Source organism: Salvia hispanica, chromosome 6 (assembly GCF_029641045.1).
Source record: "Salvia hispanica isolate PSC_SH4W2 chromosome 6, Shi_PSC_v1, whole genome shotgun sequence".
In the NCBI taxonomy this organism is placed as follows: Eukaryota; Viridiplantae; Streptophyta; class Magnoliopsida; order Lamiales; family Lamiaceae; genus Salvia; species Salvia hispanica.
In genome coordinates, this window is record NC_142697.1 from 42,809,100 (window position 1) to 42,821,864 (window position 12,765).

Genomic DNA, 12,765 nt, shown 5'->3' on the forward strand with positions numbered 1-12,765 from the left:
CAAGGATGAACAAAACCCTATCTCTACCAACTGCAATTTCATTTTTTCTAACAAAATCGAGCCACATAATTTTGTGCATTATTTCGATTACAAACTCAAAATCGATGTTTAAGAGTGTTTGTGACTTCAATCGAAGTTTACGAGTGTTTGTGCCTACCAAAAGACAAAAGAAGACACTTAGGGTGTAAAAGGACCTTAATGTTACCCTATATATATATATATATATATATATATATATATATATATATATATATATATATATATATATATATAAGGTTGTGATCAATTGAGATTATTTAGGCTAATTGAGAAATGAGATGCAATATCAGCCACTCATTTCTATTAAATGAGTGGTCCAGATTTTGCCACACAATAAATATTTTTAGATTAATTTAATATGAAAGGGTATAAGGGTAATTTCTTGATAATCTGCCAATTTCGCCTCCCTTTCCATCGTCTTCCCTCCCCAATCTCTAACGCCTAATCCTCCGCTCCAATTCCTTCTCCGACCCTCTCCCAATCTCTCTTTCTTCCCCCGATTCCGTTTTCTCTCTACACTTACCAGGACTGCAGAGATCAAATGGTAAGCACTCACTACTGGCCTTGTTTCGATTCTGAGCTCGATTTAGTGTTCTGATGAATTTTGCGTTTCTCTAAATTACTGCGATTCGACTGTGTTGTGATTTTTTTTAACCGATTTTTGTGATTTTTTAGGCGTTGCCGAATCAGCAGACTGTGGATTACCCAAGCTTCAAGCTTGTAATTGTCGGCGATGGTGGTACAGGTATTGGATTCGACTTAAATCTCGAATTTGAGGTTTTTCTTTTTTGTTTTTGTGTGTTTACCTTTACATCTGGATTCGATTATATTGTTTGAAGTGTTGATTGTGTTTTTGGAGAACCTGAGCCATTTTTCTATGTGTAGTGAGATTAATTAGCATTGATTTACTTGTTAGACATTTAGGATTATTTCTGAAGTCTACTTGTTTTATTGCTATTTTATGAATATAGTGTATGGTAAATTTATGTTTTCTTTTTCGTTTTGATTTAGGACTTCGGATGGTAGGGTTTAGTCTAGGTTTTATGCGATTTTCTTTTTCTATAGAAATACTTTTAATGAATAGCCTTTTAAAATTTTTATGTGATTCGAAATTAAGTTTTGTAGTGGAAAAAATAAATTCTATTAATGTCTGATGCTTCAAATATTAGCTTGTATGTATCGCATGTCTAGTTCAATAAGTAGAAGAAAGATCATACGAATGAGTCTAATCAATGGTGTATCTCTTTAACTCTATGACAGGGAAAACTAGATTTGTGAAGAGGCATCTGACTGGTGAATTTGAGAAGAAATATGAGCGTAAGCCTTTACTTTGTCATTTGTCAATAGTCTCAGTACATTTCATTTCCTTTTTTCCTCTTTTGTCTTTCCTTGTGTTTTTATTGACAAAGAGATCTGCTTTGAACAGCTACAATTGGTGTGGAAGTTCATCCTCTTGATTTTTTCACCAACTGCGGAAAGATCAGATTTTATTTCTGGGACACTGCTGGTCAGGAGAAGTTTGGTGGTCTTAGGAGAAGTTTGGTGGTCAGGAGAAGTTTGGTAGTCATAGGAGAAGTTTGGTGGTCAGGAGAAATTGGACACGCTCCAATTTCTTGATAAGCTACGACGTCTACTACCTCAATCTCTTGCAAATCGCCGATGCAGAGGATATGAACTCGCTCCTAAATCAATTGTGAGTATTAACTCGCTCCTAATTCAATTTTTATTTCAGTTATGCACTGTGATTGTGACAATCTTCATGATTATTTGAGCTTAATTTCGTTGAGGTTTGAGGAGATTCTCATGGAGACTGAGATTTGAATAAAGTGTACCATGATTTTCCTGAACTAGTGTGTTGAAACTGTTGCAGGCTTTGAAAGGGGGATGAGGGAGAAAGTGCAAATTATAAGTGTTATTTTGTTAGTTGTTGACATTTTAATATGAGTTGTTGACATTCGATATTCTCGCTACTGATATGTGAATTTTAAGTGTTATTTTGTAGTTGTTGACATTTTAGTAGAGTTGTTGACATTCGATATTCTCGGTATTGATATTTGAATTTTAAGTATTATTTTGTAGTTGTTGACATTCGATATTCTCGGTATTGATATGCGAATTATAAAGGAAGAGATTTTGTCTGGGTTCCATTTGATGTCATTACCAATGCAGTCAAGTATGTTTCTATCATTAATTCATCTGAGTGATTATATTCTGTCTATAGCTTATTACAGATCTCAGGTGTTTATTTATTTATGTTTTATGTGAGAGATAAGGTGTTGATGATACATTGTCCTTGAGGATTGAACTGGTCATAGTGAAATATTTTCTTTACTGCTAGATTTAGAAACAGATCTATCAATGTTCCTTTCACCAAAATCCAAGATGAGATTTATCATGGCTCTTTATTAGGCTTTTATGTTGTTTCTCACTTTATGGGTCAAAACTGTAGGTTGTGATACTAACCTCTTAATAGGATGGTAATTTTTTAAAGCAGAGGAGCATGTCATGGTTTGTTTGTGGCTAGGAAATATTATAGTGTTCTTAGATGATTTAGTAATCCTATATGCTCTAGGCATAGCTGAAATACTAAGGATATATTTCCAAATAATGCAGGACTGTAGAGGGGCATTTAAAGACTTTCAGTCATCGTGAGAGGAAGAAGGTAAAGTATTTCTTCTAATATTTCATTTCCAAATTAGTTTTTCCATGAGAAAAGTGAATTCTCAAAAGTTGATAACGTGCTATTAATATTGCTTGTATCACAATTCAGATGCCGGACATGTTGAACTGGTTCAGATGGTGTACATGGGATGCCTTCTATACTAATGTTACTGCCCAAGGGGTGAAGCAGGGTTTGGAGAGGTAACCTGGTTACATTCTAGTGTGGCCTGACCCTTTGAAATTTCATCAACTTGATGTTATTTTCTTTGCTATTTCTTAACACAATTTGGAGAAAGGCGGGATTCCCCCAAAGTTTTATAATAATTGATGACGGGTGGCAGTCAGTTGACATGGATCCAACTAGTGAGAAAACATAAGCAGATAACTTTGCTAAGTGAGTCCATTTATCATCTAATACCTTTCATTTGTTCTTGCTACTCTTTTCTATCACTAACTGTTGTACTTTGCTCATTCTTGTGTCCAGCTTCGCGAACAGATTAACAAATATCAAGGAGAACCACAAATTTCAAAAGGATGGGATAGAGGGTGAAAGAATTGAGGATCCAGCAAAAGGAATCCAGCACATTGTTTCAGAAATCAAAGATGAACACTCTGTCAAGTATGGCCTCTTAGTGATCTTACTTTTTAAGTGTTATTTGTTAGTTGTTGACATTAGATATTCTCGATATTGATATGTGAATTTTAAGTGTTATTTTAAGTTGTTGACATGAAGATATTTATTTTTGACATGAATATATAGCTCGTTGACATAATAATGTTTGTTGTTGACATGAATTATATAGGTTGTTGGCATAAATTTTATGAAAAATGTTGTTGACATAAATTATATGTAAAACATTGTTGTTGACATGAATTATATGTAAAACGTTGTTGTTGACATAAATAAAATAGGTCGTTGACATGAAAATATTTGTTATTGACATTAATAATTTGTAAAATGTTGTTGTTGACATAATAGTTGACATAAATAACGTTTGTTGTTGACATCGTAGTTGACATGAATAATGTTTGCTGATGACATCGTAGTTGATATGTGAATTATAAGTGTTATTTTTTAGTTGTTGACATTTTAATACGAGTTGTTGACATTGGATATTCTCGGTATTGATATGTGAATTATAAGTGTTATTTTTTAGTTGTTGACATTGGATTATAAGTGTTATAAGTGTTATATTGATATTGATATGTGAATTATAAGTGTTATTTTTTAGTTGTTGACATTTTAATACGAGTTGTTGACATTGGATATTCTCGGTATTGATATGTGAATTATAAGTGTTATTTTTTAGTTGTTGACATTGGATACTCTCGGTATTGATATGTCAATTGTAAGTGTTATTTTTTAGTTGTTGACATTTTAATACGAGTTGTTGACATTCGATATTTTTGGTATTGATATGTGAATTGTAAGTGTTCTTTGTTGGTTGTTGACATTTTAATATGAGTTATTGACATTCGATATTTTCAGTATTGATATGTGAATTATAAGTGTTATTTTTTAGTTATTGACATTTTAATACGAGTTGTTGACATTGGATATTCTCGGTATTGATATGTGAATTATAAGTGTTATTTTTTAGTTGTTGACATTGGATATTCTCGGTATTGATATGTCAATTGTAAGTGTTATTTTTTAGTTGTTGACATTTTAATACGAGTTGTTGACATTCGATATTTTTGGTATTGATATGTGAATAGTAAGTGTTATTTGTTAGTTGTTGACATTTTAATACGAGTTGTTGACATTCGATATTTTCGGTATTGATATGTGAATAATAAGTGTTATTTATTAGTTGTTGACATTTTAATACGAGTTGTTGACATTCGATATTCTCGGTATTGATATGTGAATAGTAAGTGTTATTTGTTAGTTGTTGACATTTTAATACGAGTTGTTGACATTTGATATTCTCGGTATTGATATGTGAATTGTAAGTGTTATTTGTTAGTTGTTGACATGAAGATTTTATTTTTGACATGAATTATATAGCTCGTTGACATAATAATGTTTGTTGTTGACATGGATTATATAGGTCGTTGGCATAAATTTTATGAAAAATGTTGTTGACATAAATTATATGTAAAACATTGTTGTTGACATGAATTATATGTAAAACGTTGTTGTTGACATTGGATATTCTCGGTATTGATATGGCAATTGTAAGTGTTATTTTTTTAGTTGTTGACATTTTAATACGAGTTGTTGACATTCGATATTTTTGATATTGATATGTGAATAGTAAGTGTTATTTGTTAGTTGTTGAAATTTTAATACGAGTTGTTGACATTCGATATTCTCGGTATTGATATGTGAATAGTAAGTGTTATTTGTTAGTTGTTGACATTTTAATACGAGTTGTTGACATTCGATATTCTCGGTATTGATATGTGAATTATAAGTGTTATTTATTAGTTGTTGACATTTTAATACGAGTTGTTGACGTTCGATATTCTCGGTATTGATATGTGAATAGTAAGTGTTATTTGTTAGTTGTTGACATTTTAATACGAGTTGTTGACATTCGATATTCTCGGTATTGATATGTGAATAATAAGTGTTATTTTTTAGTTGTTGACATTTTAAAACGTGTTGTTGACATTCGATATTCTCGGTATTGATATGTGAATTGTAAGTGTTATTTGTTAGTTGTTGACATTTTAATACGAGTTGTTGACATTCGATATTCTCGGTATTGATATGTGAATTATAAGTGTTATTTTATTGAATGTTGATTGTTGAAGATTCGAAGATTTGAAGATTTGAATGTTGAAGATTCGAAGATTTGAAGATTTGAATGTTGAAGATTTGAAGATTTGAATGTTGAAGATTTGAATGTTCAAGATTTGAAGATTTGAATATTGAAGAGATTTGAAGATTCGAAGATTTGAACATTTGAATGTTGAAGATTTGAAGATTTGAATGTTAAAGATTTGAAGATATGAATGTTGAAAATTTGAAGATTTGAATATTTAAATGTTGAAGATTTGAAGATTTGAATGTTCAAGATTTGAAGATTTGAAGATTTGAATGTTGAAGAGATTTGAAGATTCGAAGATTTGAATATTTGAATGTTGAAGATTTGAAGATATGAATGTTGAAGATTTGAAGATTTGAATGTTGAAGATTTGAAGATATGAATGTTGAAGATTTGAAGATTTGAATGTTGAAGATTTGAAGATTTGAATGTTGAAACTAGAGTTTTAGAGAGGATTTTAGAAAATGATTTCAAACACAATTTAATGAAAAGATAATTATACCCCCTTGTTGACATAATGTGGTATTTGTTGACATTTTGTTAATCTTGTGGATAAGTGGCCCATATTGCATCTCATTTCTCAATTTAGCTAAATAATCTCAACATAACAAGACCATATATATATATATATATATATATATATATATATATATATATAGAGTCCCATTATCCACAAATCCACTCTTAAAGACCGAACCACCGAACCCTACCAAATTAGGGCTTTTAGATCTAGTTTTTTATGGATAAGATACATAAATTTATAAATTATTTTCGCCTTCATCACGAGCCTATTTTAATTCATCCGAAGGTAAATAAGTCATACTAACATGCTACGAAGATTTAACTTCGTTCCAGAATATATTACTTCATTCTAATAGGTTTTTACTTCATTCTAGTATGTTATTACTTCATTCCAGTAGGTTTTTACTTCATTCCAGTACTTAAATGTGGTTTCGCCGTCGCGTGCCGTTCTTTCTCTCTACAATATCTATCACCAACGCCATGGCGCTAATATGGTTTAATAAACACATGGAATAATGTAATAAACTATTGGAATGAAGTATGTGTAGAAGCATTTGAAGTACAGAATGAAGTAATAAACCTATATAATGAAGTAAAATGGGCTTATAATGAAGCCGAAAAAATTTTCACAGCAGCACATCTCATCAAAAAAACTAGATCTAATGGCCCAGATTTGGTCTCTAGTTCGGTCTTTAAAATTGGTTCGACATTGATCACAACTCTATATATATATATATATATATATATATATATAGGGGTGTGTTAGGGTCCTTACAGCATCTTAGTGTAAAACACAGCACAAATCACAGCCCTTGGATCATTAGATTGGATGGTTGTGATTAGTTACATTATCATACTAAAAATCTACATTATTAGGCGAGGTACATTATTAGACTACAAATGTACATTGTAAGACTAAAACTGTACATTATTAAACTAAAATGCTACATTATTAACCTAAATTGCTACATTATTATCCGAGCTACATTATTAGTCTAAAATTCTACATCATTAGATGACACGTGGCATTAATCTAACCGTTAGATCATAAGATCCAATGGACTGCAAGTGTTTTGAGTTTTACATATACTTAGCGTTCTGACCTGAATACATCCCTATATATATATATATATATATATATATATATATATATATATTGTTTTAATACAGATACTAGTCGTATGATCTTCCAGAGGGAAAAGGCTATAAAGGAGGCAAGCAGACCGCTTCGAAAGTGTAGGATATGTGGTGCAATGTGCCATCATAATGCGTAAGGGGAAGAAGAAATCTTGATTTTTTTTCGTTTGCTTTCCAAAACATATTGTTTCTAATGCGTAAGGGAAGAAGAAATCTTGATTTTTTTTCGTTTGTTTTCCAAAACATATTGTTTCTAACAGCTGTTTTTACATCTACATTATTTACTACTGAATGGTTACATAATAATGAGTTTTCGTACATTATTCACTGGTGAACGACTACATTAGTTATGTATTTTATGTACATCATTCATTTAGGCAGTGAATGACTACATTATTTACTATCGAATGACTACATTATGCATGAGTTATTGTACATTATTTACAAGTGAATGAGTATATTAGTTATGACTTGTATGTACATCTTCTAATTATTCTTTTACAATGGTATATTACTTTGTCATGATGTGTTACATTATTGTTGCTTATATGTACATTACCAACATACTTAATAAATAATGTACGGGATTTTATACAATTAATGTATTATTCATACAGTAAATAATGTACAATTGTATAATGCATAAAATGTACATTAAAACATAAATATTACAAACAATGTAAACGCTTTGGCGTGGCAGCACGATCAGTCTCCCTATCTGTAGCCATTTCCTTTCTACATTGGTGTATAAATGAAAGAGGAATTTGTTCATCAATGTCATCATCGAAGTCGGCCACTGTCCATTTTGATTCTAATAAGACAAGCGTACATTTATTAGTCTAAATGTAAATTAAAATGTCTTATAACACAACATATTAATGCAGTATAAGGATTGTACATATCGAAATAATCGATGTAATACGATGCTTCAATTAGAAGACTTGGTGTACACATAAGACTGAATAGTGTATCAATGCATAACTAATTAATGTACACATTAAATCCTTACACATGTATATCACTTAAGATTATGCATGTTACTTTTCGTACATTATTTACTATATGCAATCCAAAACACACTTTAAAAAAATTAAATTCAATGTATGTGGTGGTACTATACCCTAGCTTCATTGATTGTTAAACCCTAGGGGAATGGATTCAACTCCCGCCAAACATTAAATCATCTTTACACAGGTACAGTATTTAGTATTGCACATGTACATTAAAGGCCAATTTTCGTACATTATTTACTGTATCAAATCCAAAACGCACATAACAAAATGAAATCATATTACAATAGAGCATAAAAAAACAATAATGTACAATATCATAATTAAATGTACGAAATTGATTCAATAATGTAACAAAATTCGAATCATTTATGAAAGGAAACACAAATAGATAAAGAATGAATTAATTTCAATTACAATTTCAAAGAAATACACTATATCATACTGCAAATGACCAATCTTTCAGTATCAAGAATTAAATTTGTCAAAAGAGAAACAAAATTCAAACATTAGCTCTGTCATTGAAAGTAATAAATTAACAACATTTAAACATTAGCTCTGAAACAAAATTGAAACTATTACATTTGGTTACCAAACAATCGAATCTATGACGAAAAACAACATAAACAAAAGACAAATGCACCGAAACAGAACAAAAAGCATACCAATACTGACAAAAATAACTGAAAATCTGTCATTAAAAGAAACCCAATGAAATCTTGAACAAAAAAGTTCAACTAAAACCGAAATCGAGATTATATGGTAAATTTAGCAAAAAAAAAGACCAAATAAGTGTCGATTACTATTACCTTGTTCGTGGTCATCATGAAAGCGACAAAAAATCTGGAAATAATGTACAATTCGCGGTCGATTTCTAATATCCACGTTTGCTTCGTCTTCAATTCCTCCACAAATAGTGAAGATTAGGGTTTTGTCTTCAAAAATTGGGGAAATGAGGGTTTTGAAAAGAGAGAGAACCTGGGGAGACGGATTTGAGGATTGATGGTGTAACATTCCGAATTTTCGAACCTTATTATTATTATTAGCTTAAGAATAATTAATAAGTGATTGTTGTAGTATTCGGAACCTGCCCCTTTACGTTTATAATAATCGATCTTGGAATAATAAATATAGTCGCTTTGTTCTCAAACGAACATTTCAAGTACTGCTAAGAGATTAGATCCAAACAAAAATTTATAATATTCGGCTACTATTATACAAATTTATCAAAATCCTATCTATTACATTTAGAGAGAGAGACGTGCAAGTTCCAGCCAGCCCTTCAACTATATCATGGAAATAACCAATGTTCTCCAAACGAATTCTCCTGCATAAAAAGGTAATTAGAGAAAATAATAGATATATATGCAATAAACTATTGTAGTAAATTGTAGGACATTCAAACTAAGATAACAATAAAAATATGAGTAACAGAGGAGATTTATCTCAACATCAGACCAAATCTTTGAGCAGATTTCAACAAAGAATAATTAACGTCTCAGATAGTCCCTCAAATCTCAAAACTCATATTGGCCATAGGATCACCAAAATGAACAAAATATCTCTGACATACATCCAACCTCCCCAAGATAAACCTTTCTTCTATTTGACAGAACTTGCAACAAGTATATAAACCCAGCTCTTTGCACTTTCAAGCAGCCATCACCATCAAACATTCTCTTCACACTCACATAGAATAGAGGAGTAAGAGGAAGAGAGTATTGCAGATAATTGTAGGATCAAAGTCCCCAATCCAACAAAACTTTGCTGAGTTTGCTCCCATCTAAAAAGGTAAACCCCCAAACCTTTCTTTTCTTTCATATATTTACAAGCATATGCATATATAAATTGATAGTAGAATCTACCCAAGTAACATCAACAAATACACAGCAAGTTTAACATCATCTTCCACCACTAAGCCATCCATAACAGTAAGACAAATGCTCCAAAATCACCAAATTCATGAAGTAGCAGAAGTAAGTAGACACTTTAATGACTAAGCCAATTGGAAAACTTATCTTGAGGAATGAATCCGCCGGATTCCGGCGAATGGACTTAGGCACCCCATCGACACGAGGACAGCCCCACAACCCCGATATGACACCGATGCAAAGATTTCAAGACCTTTACAAATCTACAAGTTAAAAACACCAAACTTTGAATTCAAGATTTAATCTTTAGAAATAAAACAAAAAGGGGAAATGATAAAATTGGGCATTCCTTACCTTTCGGGAGTTCGGCGAGGAGGCGGCGACGGTGGTGGCTTCGGGGAGCTGCTCCGGCAGCGCGAGGCGCGGAGAAGAAGCGGCGAAGCCGCTGCCTGTGCATGCACAGCAGCGGCGGCGGCAGATCGGGAGAAAGAAGGGGGCTGTGGCGGTGCGTAGCAGCGGTGATCGGTGATGGCGGCGGATTCCGAGGGAGAGAGGTGGAGGGCCGCGACGGCGAACCGCCGCGCTCACTGCAGCTGCGGCGATGGAGTAGGGCCGAGAGAGAAAAAGGGAAGGGAGAGAAGAGAAAGAGAAAAGGGAGAAGGGAGAAGGGGAAGCCGCCGGAGGCGGCAGCGGCGCGACGGTGGCGGCTGGTCGACGGAAATTCCGATATGGGGAAGGGATTTCCCTAGTTTTAGCAATTGGGGAGGATGAGGATGAATAGTGATTGAGAGAGAGGATACGATAAGTGGGAGAGAGTATATGTGTTGAATTAATCTCAGAATTTGGCCATTGTTTTCCTAATTAGTTGCTGGGCCATTAATTATATTTGAGTTGGGGTCAATTTCTATTGTGGGCTAGTCCTATGGAATAGGCAATAGGCTAGTATAATTAATTACTGGACCTAAATTTATCAAAGAGCAAGAAGAATTGTTGGGCCGAATGGAATTTTTTTTCTAAGGGATTTTGGACTGAAGAATAAAATGGTTAAGAAAGATAAAATAATTAGTTGCGATTCGAATTGTTATAGTTTTGCGTAAAAATTTGTAGCAATATATGGAGTATCAATTTAGTCAAAGCCCAAAAATAATAGAAGAAGAAACATCAATTAATATATGAGTTTTAGAAATTTCTTAAGGATAAGTGAAACACGTTTCAATAAAAGAGAATTAATTGCGGCATGCATTCCTATAAAAGTTTAAGAATTTCTTGAAGTCTGATTAGTATACTATATTATATTTTGTTGTTTCCAAAAAGGTTATCTTTGCAAGTTAAAGTCGGAGCAAGAATTTCAAGTTAAGGAAATTAAACCAACGAGGTGAGCTTTCTTATACTAAAAATACAAATTATACTTTGTGAAAACTCGAACACATGTTCGTGATTTTAATGTTGTCTTGCCATAAATATTTTGTGTATGATGCCTATCTGTTGGCTAAGGCCAAGTGAATTATGAATGATGATATATAAGTCGAATTCGGGTCCCAGTGAGGGTGGTGTCCCTGCTCGGACTAGTGTACACGGGATACCTCTGACCGTGAACGGACGGCAGAGAAGGTGACCGTGGAAGGTGGCCACCTTCCCGGCACAAGGATACCTCTTACCTGTTGGGCAGAGAAGGTGACCGTATGAGAACACCATCTCAGCGGCACAAGGATACCTCTGACCTGTTGGGCAGGGAAGGTGACCGTATGAGAATAACATCTCAGCGGCACAAGATGATCAGATATGGCTAAGTACAGATAAAAAGGGGCTGCAGCCCAATGTGAATATTTTTAGTAAACTCAGGTCTTTTCAATAAAACCCCTGAGTGTTACTGTGATGTTGATGGCTTGACAATATTTTCAAATGTATATGTGTATTTTTCGGCAATGTGTTCACTGAGTACTTTTGTACTCAGCCCTGCATATATTTCTAAATATGCAGGTTAAGCGGTGACGACGAGGGGCGATGTTGAGCAGAGATGGCGAATGTGTTTCAGTTTGATAAATGCTTGGATGCATCGTGTCTCCATACACGGTGTCATTCTCTCTTGACTCTTCCGCTGCAATGTAAATAACGAACTTATGTTCTTTTGTATTACGCACTCTGATACATTTTGCTAGTTATTCTAATTTAATTTCGTTCATTCTAGTTTTGTCGAGATTTTCCTTTCTTCCCCGCTTCTTTAATCCTCTCCTAGTCACGATAAACCGTGTTTGCTATCCTTAGTAAAGTGCGGTCGTGACAGATGGTGAGAGAGTGGGATTCGGTTTTAATGAAAATAGCGGAAATCATGGATATGCATTTTAAAACCGACTACTCAATTTCTCTGATTCCAATTTTACCCTTATAATGTAGCTGAAAAACGTATTAATGTAGCGTGTGCTTTTTAAATCACCACCATCAACTTCTATGATCTAACGATTGAGATTAGTGCTATGTTTAAGACTAAGGGAGTGTTAGGAGGTTAATGCGCTCCTATATATATATATATATATATATATATATATATATAGGGGCGCACTAGGCTACCACCATAGTTAAAATAACACCATACCACCAATATAGTCCGTTAGATCTTATCTATGGACGCCTAGGATTAAATTTCGTGAAAAAACACGGGTTTGCAGTCTACTGTATTAGATATTGCAGTCTATTGTATTAGATATTGCAGTCGCGGTACTCTGCAATATTGTTGTGGTACGACTGCAA

At 33.3% G+C, this 12,765-nt stretch overlaps 1 protein-coding gene and 1 long non-coding RNA gene across 6 annotated transcripts; both read left to right on the forward strand.

Moving 5' to 3' along the window:
• The first annotated feature begins 440 nt into the window (after nt 1-440).
• On the forward strand, nt 441-5,995 carry LOC125204374 (GTP-binding nuclear protein Ran-B1-like). Of its 5 annotated transcripts, none has more exons than XM_089062034.1 (9): nt 441-583; nt 715-784; nt 1,300-1,356; nt 1,466-1,732; nt 2,106-2,212; nt 2,653-2,701; nt 2,810-3,094; nt 3,185-3,319; nt 5,464-5,995. In XM_089062034.1, the coding sequence occupies exons 1-4, from the start codon at nt 581-583 to the stop codon at nt 1,654-1,656; spliced, it is 321 nt and encodes a 106-aa protein (XP_088918160.1). In that variant the 5' UTR covers nt 441-580; the 3' UTR covers nt 1,657-1,732; nt 2,106-2,212; nt 2,653-2,701; nt 2,810-3,094; nt 3,185-3,319; nt 5,464-5,995. The 5 variants fall into 5 exon arrangements, with proteins under 5 accessions (XP_088918160.1, XP_088918161.1, XP_088918159.1 ...); XM_089062035.1 differs by having other exon boundaries at nt 2,119-2,212; XM_089062033.1 differs by lacking the exon at nt 2,106-2,212 and having other exon boundaries at nt 2,810-2,901; nt 2,997-3,094.
• A 3,337-nt stretch (nt 5,996-9,332) lies between these two features.
• LOC125208508 (uncharacterized) lies at nt 9,333-12,199 on the forward strand. The gene is made up of 3 exons (XR_007174122.2): nt 9,333-9,937; nt 11,332-11,392; nt 11,998-12,199. It is a non-coding gene; the product is annotated as an uncharacterized LOC125208508 (long non-coding RNA).
• Nucleotides 12,200-12,765: the final 566 nt, after the last annotated feature.

Excerpts from the sequence above, each read along its gene's own strand:
- LOC125204374 (XM_089062034.1), top strand. Across the intron at positions 785-1,299 it reads TGTCGGCGATGGTGGTACAG|GGAAAACTAGATTTGTGAAG; the intron begins GTATTGGATTCG and ends ACTCTATGACAG. Across the intron at positions 1,357-1,465 it reads ATTTGAGAAGAAATATGAGC|CTACAATTGGTGTGGAAGTT; the intron begins GTAAGCCTTTAC and ends TGCTTTGAACAG.